The 27,705-nt window shown below is 38.9% G+C and overlaps 1 protein-coding gene across 5 annotated transcripts in view; it reads left to right on the forward strand.

The window, feature by feature from the left end:
• Window positions 1-27,705, forward strand: part of KANSL1L (KAT8 regulatory NSL complex subunit 1 like) — a 62,669-nt gene that overhangs the window by 25,874 nt on the left and 9,090 nt on the right. For all 5 annotated transcript variants that reach the window (XR_004980572.2, XM_036387286.2, XM_036387288.2 and 2 more), the window contains exons 4-12: window positions 274-471; window positions 3,662-3,783; window positions 8,093-8,294; window positions 19,264-19,426; window positions 22,720-22,830; window positions 23,233-23,367; window positions 25,672-25,796; window positions 26,603-26,727; window positions 27,356-27,410. Coding sequence is in view for 4 of the 5 variants with exons in the window: in XM_036387286.2 (XP_036243179.1) it covers window positions 274-471; window positions 3,662-3,783; window positions 8,093-8,294; window positions 19,264-19,426; window positions 22,720-22,830; window positions 23,233-23,367; window positions 25,672-25,796; window positions 26,603-26,727; window positions 27,356-27,410 (1,236 nt within the window). In the remaining variant the exon portion in view is untranslated. The remainder of the gene's footprint in view (window positions 1-273; window positions 472-3,661; window positions 3,784-8,092; window positions 8,295-19,263; window positions 19,427-22,719; window positions 22,831-23,232; window positions 23,368-25,671; window positions 25,797-26,602; window positions 26,728-27,355; window positions 27,411-27,705) is intronic.

Below are 27,705 nucleotides of genomic sequence, written 5' to 3' on the forward strand. Positions count from 1 at the left end.
TGAATTTCTGATTTGAATTTTGGCACAGATGTTTAAGCAGTGGTGTAACACTGGAGTGATTGCTGTTACAAGGCGTAGCATAATTGATGCAGGTTTTTTTTTAATGCCTATTATTTCCATATTTTAGCTATGAAGTGTATTTAAAATCTAGCTAAGTGCTCGAAAATCATCAGGAGGATTTAAGAGGAATGTGCCAGGTTTGACTGCCCCTTAAAAATTATTTAGGAGGCTTAATCTGTTGTCAACCAACCATGTTCAATTGCTGTTGTCTAGGGGATGGTGGTCTTAGAAGAATTCCCATTTCCAAAAGACATTTTGAAGAAGCAGATCCAATTGACAGAGCAAGAAGCTTTATTAAACGCCACAGGGAATTGCCAAGCTGCCATTGAGAGCCAGGATTCTCTGCCAGAGCATGACTTTGAAATGTCACCCAGCAGTCCCACTCTGCTTTTACGAAACATAGAGAAACAGGTAAAGTAAAACAAATCTCAGCTGGCAGTTGAAACAAGGGGTTGGAAATTTAACTGGGAAGAGAAAGTGATTTTAGATTTAGCTAGAATCTGCTTGTTTAGTCTTTTAACTTCTGTACTCATAACAAGGTCTACAGAGAGAACAAAAGATGTTCAAGACTGCTTAAAAAAGAGTGCAAAGATCCAAACTACAGAGAGATAAGAAGAGGCCCCACCAACCTTGAGGCTGAAACAAACAAAAAAGCTGAATCTGGGTTGCAAGCACCACATTATAACTATATGACTGAAAAACTACACAGGCTCATCAAATTGATAAGGCAGTTTAATGCATATCCATATGCAACAAGTTAGAGGATAAAGTAACTGGGGAATTTTCAGGGGTATTCATGTTCTTGGGGAACAGTGCTGAAATAAATCATACCAACTTTACAACTTGTACAAGTTGTGGAGTTTTTCTTTCCACAAATCATCAGTGAAGCCAAATGATTGACTTCAGAAATAGGGAGGTTCCATGGTGATGACTTCCAAAAAGAAAGATATTCTGCAGTCCTGGGATTGGATGGTGATTCATCGAAGGGTTTAAATAACTACTCTGTACAGCAGGTTTACAAATTAACCTTTTATTTCTGATGTCTCTGTGTTACCACATTGTTCCCTCCAAGGGACACAGAACAGCCTCTAAGAACCATCCACAAACCTGCTCCTGCTTTATAGTCAGGTCAGTGTAGAGTTTCCACAGATTGTTTCAGGAAAAGCTTTATGTGACATGAAAGAGAACAGCTGACAGCAGAGATATATTGCACTTGAAATTAAAAAAAAAAAAAGTTCCAGCAGAATACAATTGTTCATCTGCCTTTTCAAACATTGTGGGACTCTGGTTTGGAGCTGAGGAATTCCAGGTGCTTACTGGGTACAGTGGAGACATAGTTGTGAGCAGAGTTTTGCTTTGCAGTGTGCAAAATGGCTGTTTCCATGGTTAATTCCAGGAAATACTATGTAGAATCCAGCAAGGTTTTCTTTTGCTTGAAAGTCCATAAAGGATGTGGTGGGATCACATTGCTGAAGGAGACACTGGAAATTTGTTTTAAAGAATGAATTTGTGCAGTTTGTGTAAAACAAAGCCACTGTGGGGCATTAATTGATTGCTCTGCTGCTCTACATAAACTCCTGGTCATACCCACATTTTTTAAAAGGGGTATAAGTAATAGCATTAAGTACTAGTGCCTGTTCCTGAATCTCTGTGCCAATTTTTCTTATTTGATAGTCATACTTTCCTGTTCTTAAAATGCTTCCCCTGGTTGATAAATCTTATCCACCACAGGCAGGAGTGAGGAAGCAACGAAACAGGAAATTTATATGCTCAGGGTTGGCAATTGCATAAGGTAACCCAAAGAGCATTTTTAGGATGTGATGAATGGCTCATTTAAGTGGTGGCTTGGAGAATTTAACACACTTTTCAGTAAGACTTTTGACAATTCAAGGGAGAGTGATCTGTTTCCTGGTCCCCAGGTAGCCACAAACTTGGTCCAAGGGGTGCGAGAACTTTGATGATCTGAAAATTACATGGAAGTAGACTAACATATCTCACACAACACTTTGGATTTCTTTCCTTTTACACCACTAAAAACCTTGGGGTTTGATTGCCTTTTTGACTACCAATTCTGTTCTTAACTCTGAAAATCTGAGTTTCTTACTCAATTTTAGGAGCAACAATGCTGCAGCCTGAAGAACATGTACAGATATTCCCACAGAATTCCTCAGTCTGGTGTTAAAGTATTCCTTTGTTAAAAATAAGGAATTTTGCTTGTGAACCAAAAGAAAAGTCATGTAGAATAAAAGTGACTAAGGCTGGCAATTTTTATTAATACTGTTTTCAAGTCCTTTTCATAGCTACATGTATGTTTTTCTTTGTGTTTTGAAAGTCTGCCTATTTTTTTAATACTCTTATATTCAGTAGAGACTACTCCTTACAGCATGAATTCTGCTGAGATTTTAAAATCAATCTGGTAACTATTTTACTGGCATCTTGTTTGCTTTGCCCAGTTCTTTTATAATAGACTTGCTATTTCTATGCTTTAATATCCATCCTAGAATTTTTTATTCTGATGTGAATTTTTTACCTGACTACATTACCTAAATGTTAACAGAAAATATGTGAGTTGTAATAAAACAAAAAAAAAAATTCTTCCTCTTTCCACATAAATGTAAATGTAAAATGTGAGGAGAACTTACCAGATAAACTCTAGCAATTCATGTTTTAAACATTCTTAGTTCTGAATGAATATCCAGAAAAGTAATGCAAACGGTTGAGTTTTTTTAAAAAAATAAGTATGCCATTTCAGATACATTTAATTTCTGTTCAGTGTGCAGAACACAGTTTCCTCTAAGCAAACTACATTTATTGTGAGAATAGCCTTTAAGGTTTGACATTTAAAACAAAAAATCATTGTGAAATGTTTTTGGAGTCAGTCCACAATTCATTGCTTTGGAAGGAGTAATTCTTAGTTTTAACAAATTGGCTACATTTGTTTCATTTGTTTTGGAGCAGTTTTGAAAGTCAGGTTTTTTTGCAGGAGAACAGGGTGGCAGGGTGGTTCCCTCTTGTTGCTATTTTTGACGATACCAAAGATCTTCCCCATTCTGTCTGTCATTACAATAATCCTCAAGTAGTTAGTTACACTTCCTTTTATAAAAACACCTTTGTCCAAATGTAATAAGCAATGAAGAGGATTCTTTTAAGAACAAGAATACTTTGAGTGAACAAAATGTACAGTGAAAAGACAGTTGACCTTTTTTTCCCCCTGTTGAAATGCTTGTCAAATGGCCAGTTAGCAGCTCTGGCTGCAGCTGTTGTAATATCAGCTGTAAAGTGTTCTGGTTTCTTTTTTTCCTTTTAAAGACCTTTGGTTACAATACTGAGGTCACTGATGTATTCAGGGTACTACTTCAAGTGTATAAACAATACTCACGGTTGTGGTGGTGTTTTGTTGGTGTTTTATTTGGGTTTTGGTAGGGTTGAACATAATAATTTTGAAAGAAAACCATGCCACCGTGGTTATTCACAGGAAGAAACTAAATTATTCCATGATGTACAGGACTGAAATCCTAAGTAGGAAAACAAGAGCCCAGTGCCTTTGAACTGTTGAGTCTGGATAAGTCTGACTACCTTTAATTTCAATTTTTTTTTCCAGAGTGCACAACTAAGTGAAATCATCAGCAGCCTTATTGCTCCACTCAATCTGTCTCCAGCTTCTTCATCACTTTCATCCAAGACCTGTAGACACAGACAGCTGGTCAATGGTATCTCCTTCAGGTGGGTGACAGTGTGGTAGTTTAGGGTTTTTTTTGAGAATAACTTTTGGTAAAGTTATGTATATGGAACTAATAACCATTAAAATGTTAAATAAGAAAAAAAAAGCTGCTTTCTGCAGGCTTCAAGCGAAGACAAGTCTTGATTGTAAGGTTGAAAATAGTAGGGTTTTGTGTTGTTCCTCAAGATATCATAAATGCATAGTCACTATAATTAAATACTTGGAAGATGAATCTGTGAAGTAGTGAAAGAATATAGGAACACATTTATTGTGATTGTTTGAGACTTAATGCATTCTGTCATAACAAGTGCAGCTTTGTTTCTGGAAAACTGACAAACTAGATTAGTAGAATACATAAGCAATGTCATGTGTCTCAGCAGGGGTCAGTGTCAGGGTGGTAACTTCATTAATTTTAAGCAGATCAATCTTCAATAAAAGGCCAAATTTATCTTTGCCACCCACATTTTCAGGAATTTGGACATACTATTTTCCATCCAAGGTATTTTGTTCTGAATGGACATACTTTTCAGGATGACTATAGGTTGAAATTAGTAATTTAGAAAAATATTTCTCAGTGCTAGTCCATACTGCTTAGTAATTCTCTCTTTTATTCAAAGATTTTAAGTACAGTACAAGCTGTAATAAGTATTAGTTTCAAAACAACTTTAAGGTAATTGAATACACTTACAAAAGGTGTTGGGTGTTTCTCCTGAGATACTTGTAATGTGATTTTTGAGGATGCTGTTAATGAAGATCAGGTGGATGAAGAAACTGTTTCCAAGTAGAGCTGGGGTGTTTATGGCAGAGTGTGCAGCAGAACATAATTCCCTGGCTCCTGACTCCAAGAAGAGCTGGCCACACCGTCTGTTTCAGCTTTGCTGCAGAGGCTGGAGCCTCCCACAAAGAGATTATAGTGAGCAGCTTGGATGGGCAGCTCCTTTAGCTGCCTTCTGTTCCACAGTGATTGTGTGATTCTGCCCTAAATTTAAGGATGAAGGGGTCCTGGCTTGTGACATCCCTGCTTCTGATGTATCACTTGTTTACAGATGATGTAGGAGAAGACCAGAAGGTTCCTCTCAGATGTGGACTAAAAATAGCCCTGAAATAGGAGTTGCTAATAGAGATGGATATGTGGAAGAAGAGAGTCATTTAGGCTGCATCTTGAATCTGACTTTTTCATGAGATCTATGGGGAAGGATTCTTGCTTTTAAAAATGTTTTTAGGAGTGTAGGAAGTTAACTTCATGATGAGAGACTCTAATGATGTAACTTCAAGCCAATTCCCTTCTTATTTATTAGTCCAGAGTTAGTCTTTCCATTTCATGAGTAATACACTGTTTGCTTGTGGACCACTCTCTAAGGTTAGTTGTTTTCTACTCATGACCCAAAAAAATATGAGTGGCAAGATAAATTTTCCAAAGAAAAATGTTAGGACTTGGAAGATTTTCTCATTGCTGTAGCTCTCAACTGGAGTTTGGCAAGGTAGATGTTGGAAGGGACTCTGAGTGATTTTTGAGCTTTCTAAATGCTGTCTTAAACATGAGTTAAACAGTTAATTTTAAATTTTTACTGGTTATGAAGTGTTTTGAAATCTGCCAATAAATATTTTTCATTAAAGATGCATGAAAAAGAGTGATTATCATGAGAATCCTGCAGAGAAATTCACTGCCTCCTACTTCTGGAGGGTTTTTTGAGTGTGTTTCAGGTTTTTGGTGGTATTTTGTTGTTGTAGTAGCTGTGTGTTCAATTACTTGAATTAACTTATTAGTTAATAATTAACTTGCTGCAATTAACATAATTCTTAGCTGCTTCTCCCCTTGCTTTTTCTAGAGTTCATTCTGACTGTATTCAGTATTTCAGAAAGCAGAAATCAAAATCAAACAGAAAACAAGGGGATTCTTTTCTTTTTGAGAGGGCAAAACAGATGATAGCAATTTTCACTTAAGTAAGTTCTTGAAATTAGTTGTAGGCTGTTGATGTGAAAACCACAATTTTCCATTTTAAAGTAGGTTGAAACATGAGATGCTCTGGGGTTGGTAATTGTGGGGTTGCAGTACAGTTGGTTACATGGGCTGTTCACAGAGGAAGTGGAGGTGCTTGAACAGTTCCTGGTTGATTAAATGTAGGTAACCTTGAGTTGCCATCTGTCAAGGCCTAATTACATTAGTGCCTTCTTTTTTTTGTGTGTTCTTTTCCTTGCTCAGTTGAATCTGGTACCAAGATTAAAAAGCAAATACAAATTTGCTTTTTAAAGCATAGCATTGCATGAATGTAAATGCTCAGAGAAGCAGTTCCCTAAGCTAGTGATAGCCACTTTCTTATGAAGGGGGAGGAAGGAAAAAATTTAATTCTTCAGGACAAATAGTGCCTGTCTGATGGCTTTCTGTGCAGGTTAGGAACAAGAAAGGCAAACCTATGAGCTCTGAAAGGAGCGGATATTCTAGCAAATTTATGACTTTCACATCTGGCCATGGTTCATTTTGCTCTTCTGTAGAATCACATGTTGAAAAATACTCAGACTAAAATCAGAGCTTCATTGGGAAACCTTTTACCCAAGGGGCAGGAAAACCCCACTGCCATGTACTGGAGCTCCAGGCCATGAAGATGAGATCTCTTCATCTGAAAGTGGAGTGGTGCAATGCTGCAAGGCACACGAGGGTAAACACAACAGATGTCAGAGACTGCAGGGAAATTACCGAGGGCCTTGGCAGACCACCAGAACAAAGGCAGGAATCACAGAAGTTGAAGAGCCAGGCTGAGGAGCTTTTTGTACTAATTTATCTGTCTAAGTTGTCTCTCACTTAAGGGAGAGGGATCTGGAAATCCACAAGTTGAGCTTGGGACCATCTGACTTAAAAAATGTTTCTGAGAATTCAGAGAGAGTATTTTAAGAAATCTTTTCCATGAACTGTAAACCTTGAATTTCTTTCTCAAGCCTTAGAAATCCAGTGTTAACATTAAGAATGTCATGCCTCAGTATTTTGGGCTTTTTCTTGGCACTTACTGGTATGTTCCTCTAAATGCTTTGTACAATCCCTCTGTTAATTAGCATGTTGTTTTCATGTGTCTGTGTTGCTTATTGGATTATATTGCTGTGTCAGGAAGACAGCTCAAATTCAAGCCTATAAAGCCTTGCTGCCACTCCAACACAGCATGGGATGATGTTTAATCATGCTTCCATTACAAGCCTTTTCATTTAATAAAAATGTACTGGTGAAAGAATACCACCTGTCAAAAAAGATTTATAAGTGGCCTTGTAATAAAGTCATTTTCATGTTCTGTTGTGTCACAACTTTACTAATAAAACTGTGACTTGTCATAAGACAGAATAATCATTCGTGCAGAAAGATGACCTGTTATGAACCAAGGCCAAAATACCTTGTGTAGTTGCACTGCTCAGACAGTCCAGAGCTGTGATCAAGGTCTTCACTATTGTAAAAACAAAAGCACACTGGAGGGCTGTTTGCAGCAAGCCTTCAGCTTTGCAGGCAGATGTTGATATAAATGAAATATTCATAAAATCAGGAATACCTATAGCAGGGAAGTTCATTTTCCATTGGGTCATTCCCACCCAAATAGGAGAGTGTTTTAAATTCTTACCTGGTGGTGTTGGCCTGTTCTGGTCACCAGCCAGGCTGTAGGTTGGTGAGAATGGTGTGAGGTTGTTCTACACATACATGCAGGGGCTTCTACTGCTTTTGGCCACATCTTTGCACTTGATTTTGACTATCTACACTTGAAGTTGTAGAGTTCCTAATTTTGATACAAATGCTTCACAGTGAGTTGCAGCCCTGCGCTGAATGATCACAGGTTTGTAAAGCTTTACTTAGGTTTCAGTTTTTGAGCAAAACCAGAAAATCTTGAAAGTATTAGAACAGAACTCTGGGTTCTAAGGCCTAACTCCTTTACGTCAGCATGACTGCTGTCTTGAATGGAACATCAGTATGAAGGGAAATATTAATTGTGACTTGAAACTCATACGTGTTACAAATACTAGAGAGTTCTTGAATTTGTAAAAAACAAAACTCAAGATATGCTTGAGGGCTTAACTTCATTTTGACATTTGTTTCTGTGAGCACAAAGGTGAAGAACAATGATAAACTCCCTTTCCTGACCTGACATGAAAGTAATTAACTAGCAAACAAAGCACATACACAATTGTCTGAAACAGCATGCTAAAACCTTGTGGTGTTTATAAAATTCTCTTAGAATTACATAGCTAATGCTAATCAGTGTGTGAAATCTTGGCCTGTCCACATGGAGCATATCTGACATTTTGTATTTCCTCTCCTCATTATTCATGAAACTGCAGAGCTTCAGACAATAGAGAGGTGTCCTCTTCAGGCAGCTGGCTGCTTGACCATCAGCACATCAAGAAAAGAAGAAGAGACAGGACAAGGCTCAGGTCTGTCTCTGTGACTAATGTGAGCACATCTGCCAGGACAAGGCCACTGCACAGTTTCCAGAAGAGAAAACTCTACAGAATGCACAGTGCCTGTCACTGGAATCAGCAGGTAGGCCCTTTCCTCTCTGTTTGGGGGAGAAAACCAGAGGGTCCAGCTGCTGGATCAGCATGTGTCTTGTCTGCTGTGCCAGAGGAATGGTGCACGTTGTGCTGCTCATTTGTTGCCTTCAGTGACCATAGAGAGTGTGCGGTGGCAGTCCTGGATGTGTCTGCAGGAGCTCAGAGTTAATCAGTTGAACATAAAAATTAAAGACAGCTCAGAGTCCTGCTTATCAAATCAGTGTGTTCTATGATTGTCTTTAAAGCCCTTGTACAATCTAAGAGACAATTTGAGAGTTCTTTTGGAAGCTTGACTGCTCAGGAGACAGGCTACAGTGTAAAGCATCTGCCTACTTGTTTTCAGAATATTTGTTTTAGCTACAGGAGAGCTTACACAGCTGGTGGCACATTATTTTCTAGGAAATTGAATTGCAATATCTTAATCTTGTTTCCATTTTTGCTGTTTCTCATTAGTTATATTGCCTTTTTCATGACACAAAGAGTGCTTTAAAACTCCTAGAATTTTCTCTGTTACAGAGAAATTAATATTTTAAAATGGAAAAAACTACATTGTCTTGTGCAGGGTAAGGCTATCTGCTCACATCTATATTAATAGCATATTGCTGGTAAGAATATATAATGAGTTTAGCTGTGGTGCTTAAAGAAACAGTCTAATTTGGGAACAGAGACAGTATGAACTCATTCTTTAGAGCACTGCTAATCCCAAGAGGTTTTAATTTCTTGATTTTACTTTGCCTTTTTAAGTGTACTCTTGAGGGAAATCTCTAACTGTCTAGGATGTATTAAGTGTGCCAGTGGTCTGGAGAGCAATTTCCCATGCAAGGATGTTCTGTGCTGATTCAGCATTCTCTGCAAAATGGCAGAGGTGTCCTAGTTTTAGCAAGATGCTTTATTGAAAAACTGTCCAGTTTCTTATTTGTTTGAGTTCCCAGCTTCCTGGCAGTGGGGCTTAAAGACTTGGCAGCCTGCCTGGAAGGTGTGGGCCAGGGGGATGGTGAGTGAGGCTGGGAGCTCTGCCTTCTCCTAGGTGCTTAGCCTTTTCATCTTCCTTGCATTGACCAAGGAGGCTGCTGTGGACTTGGACTTACTGTTTGCCATGCAATCCTGTCACAGAGGTTGGAGACCTCGTGCTGTGGCTCCAACTGCTTCTTGCAGCTGTGGAGAGAGCTCCTTAGCAAGAGACTCGAGGACTTTCCCTTCCTTTGTTTTAAACATGAGGGGTTTTCACTCCAGAGCAGTTTCTAAATATCAGGGCTTTCTGGAAACCTCTTGTCTTGCAGGTTCAAGTATTTCATATTTCTACAAGCACTGTCTATGTCTCTCTGTTCTGAGAAGTGGGCCAGAGTTAGTGAATATCAGTAAAGGCTTATGATCAGGAACCCCATGTCTGTAGCCTGACAGCAGGAGTTCAAGGCAGAGTTTACATTTTTACCTTCAGCCAGATACAGAGCTTAGCTGCTCTGCATGCTTGATAGTTTACCCTGACTTGTAGGCTGCAAAGAAAGATTTATAATTAACCTTTGGCTGTAGACTGCGAGCAAAAAGTACATTTTTAGGTTACTAGTTAAGTCTTCAAGTACCAGACCTGGTGCAACTGTGTGTCTGCTCCATACTCTTGACATCTCTGGTGCCTTATATTAACCCAGCTTCAGTGTCACTGTCCCAAAGACAGTGGGGTAAAACACCCCTGTAGGGAATGCTATTTCTGCTTACTGCAGCTCTCAGCTCAAACCTCTGTGTTTAGACTCTGCTTTTGAATGTCCTTTCCATGAGAAAGTTAACCAAGAGGCATTGTGGAGAACTACATCATGGGCTACAAACAGATTCTGTAGCTCTTTTTCCTTGAGAAAATAAGAAATTATGGCAGCAATCGAGTTGTCAGCTTCAGTCATCATGCAAGTGCCAAACTCAGTTAAGTTTTAAAAAATAAGGTAAAGCAGGGAACAAAGCCTCTCACACAGGGTTGGTTGAAAACAAAGGATCAGGGATTCTGCTAAGGAAATAAGTGATAAAATTAGACTGGACGTTTCCAGCACATTTTGACAATCAAACCTAAATCAGTATCAAGGTTTTAAATTAAGAGTCATCAGCAGTATATCATTCATTCAACAAATCTTTACTAAGAGGCCCTGTCACTTTCTTAGTCCTGCACTTGCTACACTTGGTTACCCAGCTGTTGAGATTGCTCATCCTGTAATGAAAGAGCACTGGCCATCAGCCCAGGCTGCCTTCTGGATTAGGCAGATGTTTAAGGGTAAGGATGCAAAATGGGGAATGGTTTCTGGGATTGATATCATTGAAAATGCATTTATATTCCCCAGCAAATTTCGTGTGATCTTTCACAGAAAAAACTAGTAACTTCTTAGCATATAGGAAATAGTTGGATTTTTAATGTAACATTAGTGTGCCTTCTCTCTAGCAAGTGCCTCTCCCACATTTCCTCAAATTTAACATATTGATATAACCCCTGGTACTACAATCTGTGAGGACCCCCATTTCTTGAACGTCACTGGCCTGAAAACAAGCTGGGAGTCTTGCAGCACATGTGGAATTAACAAATTCCAGCTTGCCAAAATCAGAGGAGCAAACTGAATCTCCTGATGTTGCAGCTCCTGGTGGTGCTGGTTTCAACAGCCAGTGAGCAGTGCCTGGCAGTGCTGAGGGAAGATGTTGCTCTGCAGAGTAATTTGAGCAAGATGGTGACTAAAGATTTATGAGCAGAGAATCCCAGCAAAATGCAGACCTCTATGTGTGGGACATTAAGAAATGCTGGGATAGCTTTGAGGAATTTGCAATTGGGATTTCATTGCAATGACTGGTTGTACCCTTTGTGCATCTGAGTGGCATTCACAGTGTCACCCCTCACATCTCTTCAGATTCATTTGGGAAGCTCATTCTCCCCCCTCACCCCCCTAACATCCATGTTAGGAAAAGTAAAGTATGAAACTGAATTGCTCTGCCATCTGTTAGTTCATAAGGTCACTGGGAAGGCAGCCACATTTTTTCTCTTATCTCCTGCCATGCCACATACATTTACAATGAGTGTGTATGACCCAGAAGCCTCCCATTGCCTGTGGAGAGATGCCCTATATTGTCCTCTGCTGTTTCTTCTCTGAAAAGGACTACACCTTCCCCTGCTGTGCTAGTTAAATTATGCTTAGACAGGGTAGTATCTAAAAGAAAATACAGAAGTCTGTGAAACTCTAGAAGACCTTCCAGACTGGCAAGATAGACTGCAGATAAATAAAGCAGGATGCAGGGTGTTTGGTTTATCTGCCACCATCCAGTATCCTCAGGAATTTGAAACAGCCTTTGGGGCCAAATCCATTTGTCCCCTAATTTAGAATGACTAAGTACCACAGGATGATCCCTCTGTCATCATTTGGCCCTGGAATCTGTTTTGTATCTTTCTTCTTTATCTAAACAGCTTTGTGAGAGCTTAGGCCATTTCTTGCTTGTGAGTCATGCACAACAAACCCTGGGATTGCAATCTGTGCTTCAGTCTCTTCAGTCTAGAGGACAGGATTGTAGTGGTGCCTTTCTTCACCATGATGTTTGAATGAATGAATGATAAAACTTGCATGCAGAGCAGCACAAAGGAGAAAGCTGCAGGTGGGTTCTAGTAGGAGGAGACAATGTTTGCAGGTGGGAGTTGGAAGTCTGAGAGTGCTGTGTTCAAAATGTTGGATCTGCCCCTCGTTTGCATTGTTACAGCTGGCAAGTCACAACCTCTGGGTCATTGTCTCCAATAAAATACGTGCCATGTAGTTTCAATGCTAAGAAAGAAGGCCAAAAGTATCTAAACATTAAAGCCCAGAAGGTCTGTAAGTAGCAGGTTGGTGTCAGGACTGTAAAACACAAACACCTATTGAATCATTTCTCAGTGGTTGTTGCATTCATAACTGCCTTCCTCCCTCACCCCACATTCTCCAGTCCAATGCCTTGTGCTTCTGCAAATGCTTTTCCTATCCTGAGGAAAATTGTAGCTCTGTTCCCTGCTATTTTTTTTGTCTGCACATAAAGGAACTAAATTATCTGTGACATAATTAAAGTTTTAAAAGCAGACAAGTGTTGTTCTAATCAGAAACTCTCAGAGAGGTTTGCTTGGATGACATGCCCTGATGTTCTCTTTTTTGCTATTTTATCTGTGTGACTTGCTGTAGGATTTTTTTAATAACAAGGATTTTGTTTTGTCAGTATATTTTGTTAGTTTCTCATTTAATATCCTAACAAAGGATATTAATTCCATGTTTTTCAAGTCATGTTTTGCCAAGAGCTGTCATTGATGCTATGTAGAATTTTAATCTATAAAACCTTTATATAGCTCTAAGTAAAGGTAAGAGACAATAGAGCAGTGAGATTGGAGTACTATCAATTTTGTCCCTGTCTGTTTCTTTACAGAGTTGTAGAGCATTGTGAGGTTTTTTAATCTGAAAATTCTCATTGTAATTGTATTCCACCTGCTGGAGAAAGAGTCGGTTGTGAGGACTAAGGCATGTGGAGAAAACAGAATTCAAATTTACAAAGGTGACAGCACCCTGAAAGTTGGGAATTGAGGTGCAAAACCTTATATTGGATACCACAGGCAAACAATTGGTATAATGTTGCCAACTCTTGCAGTTGCATATTGCCACATTTTCTTCTCTGCAATCTCAACTGGGATTTAAGTAAGAGCAGAATATCTGCTTTCACTTAGTGGTTTGAAAAAAAAAAAGTGAGTGCTTGTCCAGAAGGCTCCAAAGCAGACAGGAGAAAAGTATTTAAATTGTAGGGTATGAGTTTCTTAATTTGGTTTAAATCTCATGCTGGTTCTTTGATTTCTGTGTTCAGGAGCATTCCCAGTCCATGTCTAGTGCCAGTGGTATTTTTTGTTGCTGCCACTTGATAAATACATGTGGGTAGTTTCCCAGCTCTTGTTCATTTTCAGGTTTTTGGAAAGACTGTGTTGATATTTTAATTTATCTATAATACACATATATACACATATCATTTGTATTATATCCAGCATGCATAGCCTTTATCTCACTTGCTGAATAGCAATGCTATTTGTTAGGGGTCTGTAGCTGGGAGGAAAGAAGTTGCATTGAGTGGAGTCTACTGGTTGTCATCCTCTTCCTTGGTATCCCTAGATACTGGCTCCACCACCTGCTTCAGCACAGTTTCCTGGCATTGCTGACTTCTGAAAAAATGTTGTTTTGCTGCCAAATCTCCTGCAAACTGGTTCAGTGCAAGTGGTGTGGTACCTCTGTGGATATGTCAGTCTTGTGGTCTGGGAAGGAGAATCCCTTGGTTACCAAGTTTGTACATTAAAATAGTAGTTAATTAAATTGTTGCTTTAACCTTGGAAGTTAAAAAAGAAGGCCTTCTGTTAGTTCAAAAGCAATGAAAACTAAGTGGCAAAAAAAGTTTCTCATCCACATTCAGCTATTCTGAATGTGTGACAAGAATTCTGTCTCTGAGGGAGGCATGAAGGCAGAAAGGAAGGGACAAACACCTCTATCTTTGTAAGTCTGTGATACTGCCAGTAGAACTAGATCATCCTCTGAGGCTTGTGGCAAGCCAGTAAGCCTGTGAATTCTCTTTTTTTTTTTGTCAGAAAGACTTTCATGCTTTCCACAGTCTTTCACTTTTGGTGTAGTGACATTTCTGTAATGTTTTACCGATCACATCTACTCTTAATTTCTGCATGGTGTTTTTGAGAAGATAGATATTCCTCTGGATGAACAGATCTTTCTTTCTTTTGGTTTAACTGGTCAAAGATTGAGCACTAACCTTGAATTTTCAATTGATTTTCTAGTTGAACAAAACATCTTAGTTTCAGGTTGTAGAAGACAGCGTGCTCTTCTACAGAGCAGGTGAAAATCCCATTGGCTTATTTCAGGATTAAAGAAACTAAACTCCATGTATGCTTAGGAGAGGTGGGTGATATCTGAGAACAGTAGAAGCTGTCACTCCTTGCAGGTACTGACCAAAAAATCTGAATTTGTGACAAGTTGGATGCTGAGTAAGTTTTCATTTGTGTTTTATGAAACTCTCTTTCTCTTCCTGGAAAAAATTGGTCTCTGCCATAGGATCTGCTAGTTTATCTAAATTGAATTTTATATTCTGGGGCAGCTTGCTTCCCTGTACCTGACATGTAAGGGAAAGCACATCCATTTGACTTCTATAAAAACTTCATGTGGAAGGGAGGGTCTGGCATGTGGCAGGGATGTGTGTGTGTGTGTGTGTGTGTCAGCACCATCTGTTGTGCACCTTCCCATGTAGGGATGTCTTAGATGCTTTTCCCACCCTCTCTCCCACTACCTGTTAATAAGAAAGAAGCTCTTGGAGGCTTTCAGATGAACCTTTCAGTGTCTGTTGCCCAGAAGCTCTCTGCATTTCAGAGCTGCACATTTCCACAGTGAAACACAAGCTTTCCTGGAGCTGTGGGCTCTGCCAGAGGGACACAGCTCTGCTCAGAGCAGGGTGGTGAGTGCAGAACAGGGAGGCCATGGAGGAGTGGCTGTCCTTAAAGCAGATGCAAAGCACTGAGGCAAGCAGGCTGCTCTCTTAGTCTGATCTGTACACAGCACAGGATTAAAAGTTGGTGTGTTTGGTGTTCAAAGGTGAGTTGTCAGCCACTCACACAGAGGTTCTCTTGAGTCCCATAATTAATTCTCTGCAATATGGCTAGCCATTTACTGAAGAACAGTTTTGAATATTGAGGGAGATAGCTCTTCTTTGATATTGCTGAAAACTCCTGAGAGTGTGTTTGCAGAGAGAATAAATGCATTTTTGTCACAGACATGTTTTATGAAAAATCCTTTCCTTAGGATTTTTTCTCCTGAGAAGCTGAGAGGCCTCAGGAACAAAATGTAACCAATGATTATCTGCTGCTGTGGAATGCAGCAGGTGGATCTGTGATTGGTCTCATGTGGTTGTTTCTAATTAATGGCCAATCACAGTCCAGCTGTCTGGACTGTCTCAGTCAGTCACAAGCCTTTGTTATCATTCTTTTTCTATTCTTACCTAACTTTCTGATGAAATCCTTTCTTCTATTCTTTTAGTACAATTTTAGTATAGTTTTAATACAATATGTATAATAAAATAATAAATCAGCCTTCTGAAACATGGAGTCAACATTCTCGTCTCTTCCCTCATCCTGAGACCCCTGCGAACACCACCACACATTTTTCCTTGTCTTTTTGGGCTTAATAAGAGTAATCAGAAGCAGATGTGACAGGTATTCAGCAGAGTGTATTTGAATTAATTTAATTACCTTCCTGGATTCAGACACAGTGGCATAATTGAACTGTGGCTCTCTGTACTGTTACACTTGGGCATGTTTCCAAAACTGGTAGGAGTTTTAGTGATCAGTAGCTGAAACGACAAAATGGAAATTCACTTCACAGTTTTTTAAATGGGAGCACAAAACGTTTTTCCTTTCAGTTATGTCACACTTCATAGACTCACAGTTTTTTCTCTGCAAAAGGATGGGATGGCCAGAAGAGTTCAGCCTTCTGACCCTTCAAGAGCAGAGCCATGAGCCAATTGTACTTTGTCTAATGCATCAGTCTGTCACAAGCAAGCACAAGAATTGTTCTGAATATCAAAATTAATTGCTCTCTATGTTTTCTGTAACCCAGTAAAACAGTACTAAGGGGGAAAAATCCAAGTTCAAAATTCATAATACTCTAGAGAATTAGAGTCTGTTGATTGACACCATTCCATTTCATAAGTTTAAACCAGAAGTGCTATTTTAGTTCAATATTTAAAGCTTGTACACTCCTCACTTCCTCTTAAACACAGTGAGTTCTTCTCTAATACAATGAATTTTATGTAATACTATCCTTCATATCTGCTTGAGCTCAGGAAGCCTGAGGTTTTGTACTTCAGTAATGAAGAAAAATGTTTCAGGAGATGTACAAGGTGATCCATAGCAAGGGGAAAGGGGAAGATTGATAGGAGTTTTGTAACCTCTCTTGCTTTCTGAAGGGTTGGCATCATGGTCAGGTTTGCTCTAGGGGCCTGTCTCCTAAAAGCTGTGTGCCATGGTGTTCCTGTGTCAGTGCCATGGCTGAATGGAAATACATGTGGGCTTCTGTTCAGCTGGGTTTTGGTGGATTTTTTTATTGCTGTGTAAAGTTTCAATAATTGCTGTAAAAGGCAATTGGTTTGTAGATTGTATTCTATTTAGAATTCGAAGCAGGAAGAGTTCAGTTTTCCAATAAACAATACTTCCATTTTATTTCAATAAAAGTTGAATCACTTTCTTTGAGTAAAATGCTTTAATTCCAGTGCTAAGGGCTTCTGAAATTTTTTCATCAAGAGTTTATTAAGTCAGCATTTCTGAGAAACATCATGATTTTACTAATTCAGCATTTTCCAGTGGAAGACTACTCCATCAGAAATTGAAACCAGATTTGGTAGCTAGGAGCTACAGAGTGACAAATTTCTTAGCTTTTTTTCCATAGTAGCTTCACAGGCATTTCAATAAAATTGCTCTTCCTTCTATGAAGTTCATATTTTCTTGGTACAAACTGGCTTAATGAAGATTTCATTAGGTGTTGAGGCCAGAGCATTCAAGGCACAAATTCAGGCATAAGGTTTTGTAATTCCCACCACAGGCAAGTTGAAGAAAAGAATTCTCCATCTACTGATAATGGCAAATGGATTTTAATATAGTTTCAAAATGGATTTTGACTGTGAGGTTGTTTGACCTTGTATGCATGTTTTTGAACTGGCTCAGCTTTAATAATCTGGATATGTTTGGGGTAAAGTGAATTAAAGCAAGAAAAAGTGAGTAAGGACTAAAGGTCTGGATGTCAGAATGTCTTGGTCTTAACTGTTTACTTTCTAGGTAATTTTACTGATCAGTTTTTGGGAATTTCTTTTTAAACAATGAGTGAGAGATGTATATACTGTAGTGTGATTCACTTCTATTAAAAAAAAAGGACAGGCAGAAGTGGTGCTTAAAGAGTGCAGCTTAAAGAGTAGAGACTTAGTAAATTACTTCATTTCTAAGACCCAAATATCAACAAGAAATATGCTTTTGTGCATTTTTGAAAGGCAAGTCCTTGGTGCATTGAGGTACAACAAGTGCCTAAAAGCTCTTTAAGCTTTAGGGTAATGATCCATATAATGGGAAACATAAAGTTGACTTTAGCATTTATCCCTCTAGTGTTTCCAAACACAAGACCCAGTTCTGCCAACACTTCATGGATGTTTAAAGTTTAACAGATGAAGAGTCCCATATGTCTGTCACAGGAAGATAACAGAACATTGATTTGAAGGAGTCCTGGGCTAGGAAAAAATTCTTTCCAAGTTAAGTTGTAAGCTTGTGCATACACCTGTGTATGGAGATCAAGGTGGATTTAGGACTGTTAATGTTTTCCTGGAGGGGAAAAAAAGTTAAATACAAGAACCTCCCCCCACCATCACTGTGTTCTCTGCTCCAGCATCATAACATCCTCACTTGATTTTAGTACTTTCTGAGATACAGTACCAGCACAGAGAACTCAGTAACTGAGAAAAAAGGGGAATTTCTTAATGTAATATTTTCTGAGATAATGTGGGTTGTGAATATTGATGCCATGTGGCAGAGGACTGCTTTGACTAAGTGGAGGGAATTTTATGTGGTAGATATAATCCCTGCATCATTAATTCATGAATGGCAGTGCTAAAGTGCACCCTGGAGTATTTCAGACAGGAGAAAGAGTTTTCTTTGATTCAGAAAGCAGAAGTACAGAAAATGCAAGTAATGTTCTTTGAGCCTCACCTTTGATGCTGCATGTTTCCATAAAAAGTCCTAAGAAAATGTCATTCATTCCTACAGTTTCTTACACTGGAACTGTTTCCCATGGGTTGATAAATGTGATGGTTGGTGCAGTGATAGGCTTGAGACCCCCTAGGTACTCCAGTGTCCCTTTATCTCCATTCCCATTTGCAGGATTTGTAGCATTTGGCAAAATACCAGAAACCTATAGAGGCCTCTAAAACTGTCAGGATCTTTGGGGTTACTACCACAAGTACCCAGTAAAAAAGTAGCTTATTCCACATTATTTTCCTGAAGTGCTTTTGTAGCACATTCTGAAGCACTGAGCACTATTTGCTGCTGTCTTGTGTCATCACATTTAATTCTTTCCTTCTGTCTTTCAGAGCTCAGTCTGTGGCCTGCACTCTGCTGCTTATTCCTGCCCATTTTCACCCTGCCTTTTGCCTCAGTCATGCTACCTCCCATCTACCAGTTCTGTGCCATCCATCATTTTACCTTCCATACTTAAACAAGCTTTGCAGCCAAGCAGCTAAATGAATCTTTTATTGCACCTTTCCTCTTTCTAGTCATTCCTGTTACTACCTATTAATCAATTCTTAAAGCATCCCTCTCTGTATTTATTGCTGTATGTCTTCTTTCTGTTGCTTATCTGATGTTTCAATTGAAGCAAGGTAAAGACTTTGCCTTTTTGGTTTGTGTAAGTACACAGTGTGCTCAAAATGTTCAATAGAATTTCTTGCATTAAAATGTGTGTGCTCAAGGTGCCTAGAGATACTGATGCTGAGAATCTTACTAAGGGGCAAAATGAATGAGATCTCTATTTAGTCTGGTGTTAGGTTTGTTTGTGCATTTATATCATGCCTGTTATCCTGGAATCAAATTTTAGGGGGTGTTTGTTTGTCATGGGATAGATAAAAGAATTCTTGGAAACAGTTACATTTTATCTGAAAGCTTTGACAGCTGTTTCCTGGTCCTAATTGAAGGAGCAGTTTGTGTTCTTTGTGTTGTGCACTGTTGTCCATAGTAAGTGAAGGTAAGTCATATTTAGACTACCTGGAGATTGTTGGAATTTTCTTCCCATTCACATATTAAAGTGTGTCACTCACTGAGTTGTTGGTTTTTTGGGTTTTTTCCCCTCTTCTGGTCTAATTTGAAGGACATGAGTAAAGGTAAAGTTAACCTTTGTTTCTGTGTATTCTTACAGACTTTTCCATCTAGAGATGCCTCTTTTCCATATAAAGCTCAGTTGCCATGTGTGGTGCCAGCCTCCACTTTCAGCAGCAGTGAGTACAGCACAGAATCTAAAATCCTCGATTATGTGCAAGAGCTGGACTCTTCCTTCCATCCAGTCTTATCATTCCCTTCAGGTGAGTAATGCCATGACTTAACAGAGTGCTTGTGCTTCTGACAGCTGTGCAGGTTGTGGAATAACTTGTCTTTTCAATGATTTTTAGGACTTAGTTCTCTAATCAGAAAACTGCACACTGTCAAAATACATGAGTTTAGACTAAATGAAAATCTTGCCTTGATCCTGACTTTTGAAAAACACACCTTTTAGGTTTCTCATACCAGCAATGTGCTTACAGCCTGGAAAGACTGGTCATGAAAAAAGGTGTGCTTGGATGTTTCATGGTGTGTCAGTTGAGTCAGGGTCAGTCCTTTAGAGATGGTCAGTCCTTTTACCAACACAATACAATACCATGGTTGTGTTGTTTTCATAAGCAACTTTCTTTCTGTTCAGGCCCTTTGGACCAGGTCTAAAAAGCTTTATTTAGGTTTTCTAATTATTTTTGTGATAGTCAGCCTTTTTGTTTGTCTTGGAAGTTTTATGGTTTCTTGTTATCTGATCTTTTAGTCTTTTTGGACAGTAATGTAGACAATGTTGTCTGTGACTGAGCCCTGAAATTAGTGCAGGTGCAACTTGACAGTACTTGGGACTGCAAAATAACAGCCTAAATACAGCAGAAGGGATTGAATTTTTGTGGGATTTTTTTGTTTTATGGAACACCTATTTCCAGATAGTTTTATGGAACACCTATTTCCTGTACTGGTCAGTGGGTTTTCCAAAACCCACTGACCAGATCAGGAATTATGTTGTTCCTTGGGGGAGGGGCTTCTTTGCCACAAAATAATTCTGGAGATGAGGCTGGGACTTCCATGGAACTGTTTGAATCTTTAATCAAACCCACTCAGTCTTCCCAGAATGACAGTGTAGACACTGCAGCCTTGTATTAGGAAGTCAGGAATTAATTAAGACTTGGTTTTGGAGAACTTGTCACTGGTCTGTAGAGAAGACTCAAGTGTGGACATGGAATGCAGAGGAAGCCTCAGCTCTGGCAGTTTGCATCCCATGCAAGGGTTAAAGAGGAGATTATTGTAGGAGCAGATAGAAGAAATTGAACACTCACTCCAGAGTGCAACACAAACATCCCACTCAGCAGAACTCTGCTGTGGACAGAAAAAACTACCAAAATCTTACTTCTTTTACACACACTGTCACTTCCCCTGGGACTCTGGCAGCACAGCTAGACCCCAGGTGTTTAGACACCTGTTCAAGGAAGGTCTGTGCCCCTTGTGTTCATTCTTACCTCCCTGTTAAGGGAGGCTGGGGTGTGCAGCAAGAACATAGAGCTTTTGTTCTCTCAAAAAAAGCTTTGTCATCATAAAAATCCTGAAAAGCTTTCGACTGTGCTGTGGCTACTGTTGGACACTTTGCCAGGATGGAGGAGGAAAAAATATTTTCAACTTCATTCCAGTATCAAGAACATATTTCTGAAGGAATTTTGTTCTCTTTTCCAGGAGCCTTGCTAATAATAGTTGGGACAGGGAAGAAGTACCAGACCTGCTATCTCCTGTTCAAATGCAGTCCTCACATTTGAGGGAGGCTAGATTCATGCTTTACTTTGTGCACTTTGCTGTCTCTTGCTCCTCATGAAGACTAGTCTATTTGACATTTTCTTTCATGTGAAAGAATTATTGTGAATAAATGCATGGTAGAAATTTTCCAAGTTGTAGCCTACTTCCAATTCATGTTTTCTTTGCAACTTTCTTGGTTATCCCCTTCCAGAGCAATGATTTCTCTTGAAATACTTTTTGTGCTGTGCCCACATCTTTACATATAAAAATTGTCAGCAAAGTAAAAGAAAAGGGTTTTGCATTCATTTCCTCTGTATATTAAAAATACATTGCTTTATTTTGGAACTCTGGGAGTTTGATTTTGTGTGTGTGTGTGTGTGTGTGTGTGTGCAAGAAGTGATTCAAATTCAAGGTTCAACCTTGATTCTTCATGTGGTTTGCTTTAAAGGTGAACCATAATTTGAAGACAGTCTAGTAAATAGTGCAGTGGGACTGGCTAACTAGTGTACTCTCTTTTGGAAGCATAATTGTCCCTATATCTAAGTTTCTTTCACAGTTTTCAAATTACCAAGGATCTTGACTAAAGATATGTCAGTGCTTGCAGTATTGCTTTCACATAATAGCACCTCCTTCCACTTGCACCTTGATAACTGGAAAATGGTAGTTTGTATCTAAGAAGTTTGGGTTTCTGGTATTTCTGCACCTGTGGATTGATTGAAACAAGCACTCCTGCCCTTTCAGTGAAGATACAGGAAAACATGATTAAAAAATGATAAAAAATCTGGGTCACCCAAGTGGTTTCCCAGGTTAAAAAACAAAAAACACCCAAACCAACCCACCAAAAACAACAACAAAAAGCAAACAAACAAACAAAAACCACTAAAAAACAAAACCAAAAGACCAACAAAATTGGAGAAATGTTTTGGTTCTCTCTTTGCTTAAGTATTGTGACTAATACACCTTTCAGACCTTCTTTGTTTAACTTGGAAGTAGAGTAGGAAACACAGCAAAACCTTGGCGTGTTGAGATAAAGCAATCAAGTTAGATCCATATCAAATTGAAAAGAAAATGGTTCTTTTTATTTAGCAAAATATGTTGCAAGTTTTTGTCCTGGCACATCCTGAAGGCACATGAGGCTAAGACTGTGCATAAATATATGTAGTTTAATACCCACCCTTGGGCCTGCCTACAGTCCTCTTCTCATTCTGAATGTACTGGCTGTCAAGACTACTTTATACACTGACACTTTTTTCAGTTAAATTTCCCTTCATTCTTGTATTTTTTTTTTCCAGAAAGGCTTTTCAGAGAGGTAGGTTTTTTTTAAACCTCCCTGCCTTACAGCAGGGATTAAATTCCTTACACTTGAAATGTTTTGCAGGCTAATTCTGCATCAGAACTCCTATCAGAAAATAAATTACATTGCCCTGCTGTAGACTTTTCCAGGGAGAGGGAATGTACCTTGAGAATACCTATAGGCTCCCAGCAGTAATAAATTCCAAAAGCATAAATGACTTGTACCCAAAAGGCTGAACCAAAGCCTCTTCACATTACAGGAGAAATGCACTGTGTGCTCTCTGCTCTGCTGGGTTTTGTGCAGGAGCTGGTCAAGAGGGAAGACCCCAGTCTTATTCTCACTCAATACCCTCCAGAGTCTGTTTCAGTCCTTAGCAATATTGCTCACAGATTATGTTGAATGTGATGGGTGAATCAGTGCTCTAATTTTGATGCATAATTCATTGGGCTCAGAGGTTGCCATCTTTCTAATACAGACTCTATTCCTTTGGATTTCTGTTTTTTTTATTAGATATTCCTCTTCACATATACTTTGAAACATTATTAAGGAAGGATGACATCAAAGGAGAACCTGCTGATACCTCATCTTTGGGAGGGGAGTTTAAAGTATCTGCTGACAATGGTATGTAAAGCAAAACGTTGTAGCATTTGCAAGGCTGTTTTTCATTCATTTGTCAGTATTTTCTGCCATGAAGAGGTTCAGTTTATAAACTTGTCACAAAGCAAGTTATCAGAGAAGGTACTGAATATGGCTTTAGGTGGAAGAGAAATTTCTTCTCAGAGCACAGTGTCAGGTTCTCCCTAATTGCACTGAGATGATCCCACCAGAGCTGTAGGAGGATACTACAAGTGGGGGGAGGTTGGACCAGGTGCCTGACTTCAGTCCTGTTATTATTTGGATTCCTGTCAGAAGTTTGGGACTATTTATAATGTTTATTATAAATAGTTCAGCAGTTGAGATTTCCTGTAAATTGTACTGATGAAAAGTAATTTCTCAACTTGATGCATGCTTTTTCTGTTACAGACTACAATGCACATGTTTCTGTCAAACAGTGGAGCAGTGGCTGTTTGTCTAATTCCAAATCTCATATGGTGTTAGGAACACCTGACCAGCTGTCAGAAGGAAGAAAGAAAAGGCATCTAAGTGAGACAGCAGTAGGTAAGAGAAAAATAGCATTGCAAGAGACTACTACATATTTTAAAATATATACTGTATGAATATCACTGGGCTCTGAGAATTTTAACTTGTCTCCAGAAGGGATACTGTTATGAAACTTATGAAGAAACAGACTTAGAACATCATGAAAATAATTTGCTATTTTAAAGCATAGTAATCATCTTTCTTCTTAAATGTACATACAGAATGAGACAAGCTGCTGTATTTTATTTTTGGAGTACTCTTAAAGGAAACTGGTCAGCAGTTCAACTGTGTTCTTCTAGTACTGGGTGTCATTCTTAGTACAAAAGGGTTTTTTTAATAGTAGTCAATGAAACAAACATTGCAAAGTTATCTGTTACATCATGTGCCCAATGAAACATTTACTATTCCTGGCATCTTTGTCCACTATATTTCATTTGTTGTGTACTGTCATTTGTGGTTCTGGATCCCTTCCAGACTTTTAAGAGGACTTGTGAATAGCCAGTTCTTACTGTGTTTTTACCCTTGTTACTGTTCTATTTTAATCCACTGAATCTCTACTTCAGCAGTTGATAAGTTAATAGGAAGTGCCCTAAAAGTTCTGTAGAATAATGTGATACAAAATTTAGCATACCACTGTAAGATAAATGGCATCTTACCTCTCCAGGCTGTTAGAATGTAAAGCCTCACAGATTCTGTTACAGATTCATTTATGTACTTCTGGAAAACCTTTGGCAAAATTCTTCCCAAGACATTTGAAGAAAGTAAGTCACTGAGCAAGAGCATATTAGTTTAAAATTTCCCTTAGGAAAGAATGAAAAGGTATAAATGATCAGTTAACATTGTGGAAAAATTAATGGTGGTGCATATCCAGGCAAAACTGTAATCTCTCACTAGAGGTGGAGATACAGGAATTACTGCAGAGATGAATTAATAAAAAAATATTATCTAGGATTAAAACTAACCCCAAAACCCACAATCCACAACCCCCAAAGCAAGACCACCCAAAACCCACAATCCACAACTCCAAAGCAAGACCACCCAATCAATTAGAAAGTCCTAGGAGAGAATAAATGCTGTGTGGGGACACACTGAAAACTGCTTTGGATTTAGGTGAGGGCTGTCCTTTGCATCCTTCCCCTGGTGCTGTACAGCCTCCTCTGTGCCTGTGTCCAAGGGGGTGCTGTGCCCTATCCCCTTTCACCACCAGTGATCTCTTTCCCATGCCACCTGCTCCACTTGCTGGTCCCCAAGACGTGGATGCTGACACAGGGTTTCTCAGTTTCCCAAAGTGTAGTCATGAACACTGAGATCAACAGCTGGAGTTATTTGGGAGCACTAAAAAGAGAGGAAACATCTTGCTATAAACCTTTTGAAGTTACCATTAGTCTTCTGACAATAGTATTTAGGTTTTTTATAAATGGAACCAAAAAAGCAATCTTTTATCATGAGGATCATCCCAGTGCCAGAAAACTGTTCTGTGGTGCATTCATGAGTAGAAGCACAAGTTCTAGCTTATTAGTGCTATGGGTGTAGTACCACATATTTATTCCTAATTTGGGCTCTGTCTAGGAGAAATTATCCATGAGGAAGGTCAGCCTAATGAACAAGGCCAAAAATAAAAGCTGTGTGCCAGGGAGTTGCAGAGTTGCCTGGGAGATGGTAGTTCATTACCTTGACCCAGCCTGTGCAATACTGTCTTTAGGATCAGTCTTATCTCTTTTTCCATGATGGAATATACTCATTCTTTTTGTTCATTGGTATATTAAGTCTGAGATCTCCTTTCTTATTGGAAATGAGGTAGAAGGAAAGCAGAACAGGTGGTTAAATTGTGAATCCCTCTAAATGCTGTTTGTACTGGGACTGAATGGGAGCAGTAAATCAGAAGAAACCACTATTGGTTTGGAGATCTAAACTGATTTTGTTTGTTACCCTTGCTGCCAGTTTTATCATTTATTAAGGAAGAAACAGCCAGGGAGAACTTGTGAGTTCTGCTGCTGAGGATCAGAGGGAATCTAAGTCAGATTGTATTTACTGTGTGTGTAGTTTATGACAACTCCTGAAAAAAAGAGCCAGGATTTGCCCATATGAAGCTGTTTCCATGAGAATAAATCCTTTGTAGAACAAGAGGGATGAGTTTTGCAGAACAACAATGACAGGATGAATAGCAAATGTTTATTTAGATAGCTTTTTTTAGCATACAGTAAATTGTTAGGGGCTCACTGTGGGCTTCTAGAAATGACTTTACTGTTACTGTGTGGAAAAATGTCTGCAGTCTAATAGCCAACAGGCAGTATGTCTTGTTTATTGCTGTTCTTATGACAGGCGAAAGCAGCGCTCGGTTTGAGGCGTTCTCCTTCCAACATGCAGAGCCTGAGTCCCACAGCAGCTTCACTCCCACAAGCAGTGTCAGTGCCATGTCCCGGCCCACTCACAGCACTTCATCACAGGTAAACCAAAAATATGGCACTGTCTCAACTGAAATATCAACAGAGAGCTGGCTGTGCAAATTAATAGTCCAAAGCCACGTGCCTTTTCCATCTGATTTAGTGACAGTGCAGAGCATTTTTACAGTGAATTAAGTGGATTACCTTAACTAATTTATTCCAGAATGAGTATGTGTACTTGTTTATAAAAGAGTTTTGCAGATCATAGAACTAGAGTGTAAATTTGATTTATTGGCATTGTGCCTTTTTTTCCCCCAAATTTCATTAAATACACTGTGATTTATGTTCCCAGTTTTACACTAGGGCACCTGTGACCCTTTTTTCCTGGTGCAGCTATATAAAATGGGCTCATGGTGCAAATAGAGTCCCAAAATTCATTAACTCTCAGTTTCCCTATTTACAAGCCTTTGTGCAGAAATACAGGCAAAGTCCCTGGTATATAATTTACTGAGGAGCTGCAGAACTCTGGCTCAGTGTACAGAAACACACTATTTTACTGAAGTTATTGGAAAATTCACAACAATATTCAGGTTCAGGTCCCATGGTTTTGCTAAGCCTAGTGGTATACTGGTGCTCTGTGAATTGTCATGTTTTAATGCAGTTCAGTTTAAATGTGCATCCCACACAATTTACACAACACACACTCCTTTATTCCCTGGACTCAATCAAAGAGCACATGAATGAGCACTTTAGAATAGTCTGTTTCCATTAAAGTTCAGGCTTTCTCCTTGTGAAGTTCTAATGAGTCTCTGCTAAAATGTGTTTCCTATGATTTGACCTGATCCTCTTGTGTTGATTTTATTATTCAGCATAACTCCAGGAGGAGGTTGAGAAGTGAGAGCTCCTATGATATAGACAACATTGTTATTCCCATGTCACTGGTGGCACCCTCAAAGCTGGAGAAACTACAGTACAAAGAAATCCTTACTCCAAGGTTTGTTCACAACCTCTTGAATTGCAAAGACATGAAAATGAACACGAGAACATTAACCAAGAATATAATTTACATGGAGTTGGAAAATGTTATGGTATTAAAGATGATCTTTTCATGCACTTGGGTTTTTATCTCTGCATTTCAGTTCATGTGACCAAAGTTGTGGGAAGACTGGACAGCTGATAGCACAAGAGAAATAGTAAACTATTTTCTGTGAATTAACAGAAATGGATTCAGCTTTTTTTTCTTTTAATTTAGCCATTCTGATAGAGTAGAATAAGCTTATTTCTTTCCATACAGTGTAGGCCTACAATCCATTATTGTAGAGACCTTTTTCTCCTTTGTTTTAGAAAGAGAACATCTTTAGGTTGCAAAACCAGGGTACTTAATCTCTTCAGTGTCTTAGTAGCACATTGCCTGAAGGGCTAAATGTACTTGTTCTGTACTTTAAATCCATAATATGCATTTGCTTTTTTATTGTCTTTGAAGTTGAAAAGTAATTTTAAAACTGTATTGGATATCTTAAAGACTGTGTTAGGAAAAGGAAAGGTTAGATATTTTGTTGGGAAATGAAAATATAAATTTCAGCACCTTAAACTTAATTTGATTTTCCTTGTCTTATTTCTAGCTGGAGAGTTGTTGAACTTCAACCTTTAGAAAAATCTCAAGCAGATGAAGAAGAGGTAGGCTGTCTTTTAATTAAACCACTAGGTTTATTTAAAGTAGATACAATATATAATTGGAGTAATTGGTACATACTTTCTGAAAATACTTGACTTCACACAAATCCCAGTAAGTTTCAAGTTTCAAATATAAAGTATTAAGTATCAAATTGTGAAAATGTGTCTTGTCCCTACAGTGGAAGATAGAAATGGAAGTATTCCATTAATATTCCTTGTTCATTGTTTGTCTGGCTCTTCTGCCCCTTGCTGCTGCAGTCAGTGCTCCTGAAGGGTCCCTTGGGTCAGGCTCTGCCCC

The sequence above is a fragment of the Molothrus ater genome, chromosome 7 (genome assembly GCF_012460135.2).
Source record: "Molothrus ater isolate BHLD 08-10-18 breed brown headed cowbird chromosome 7, BPBGC_Mater_1.1, whole genome shotgun sequence".
Taxonomy (NCBI): Eukaryota; Metazoa; Chordata; class Aves; order Passeriformes; family Icteridae; genus Molothrus; species Molothrus ater.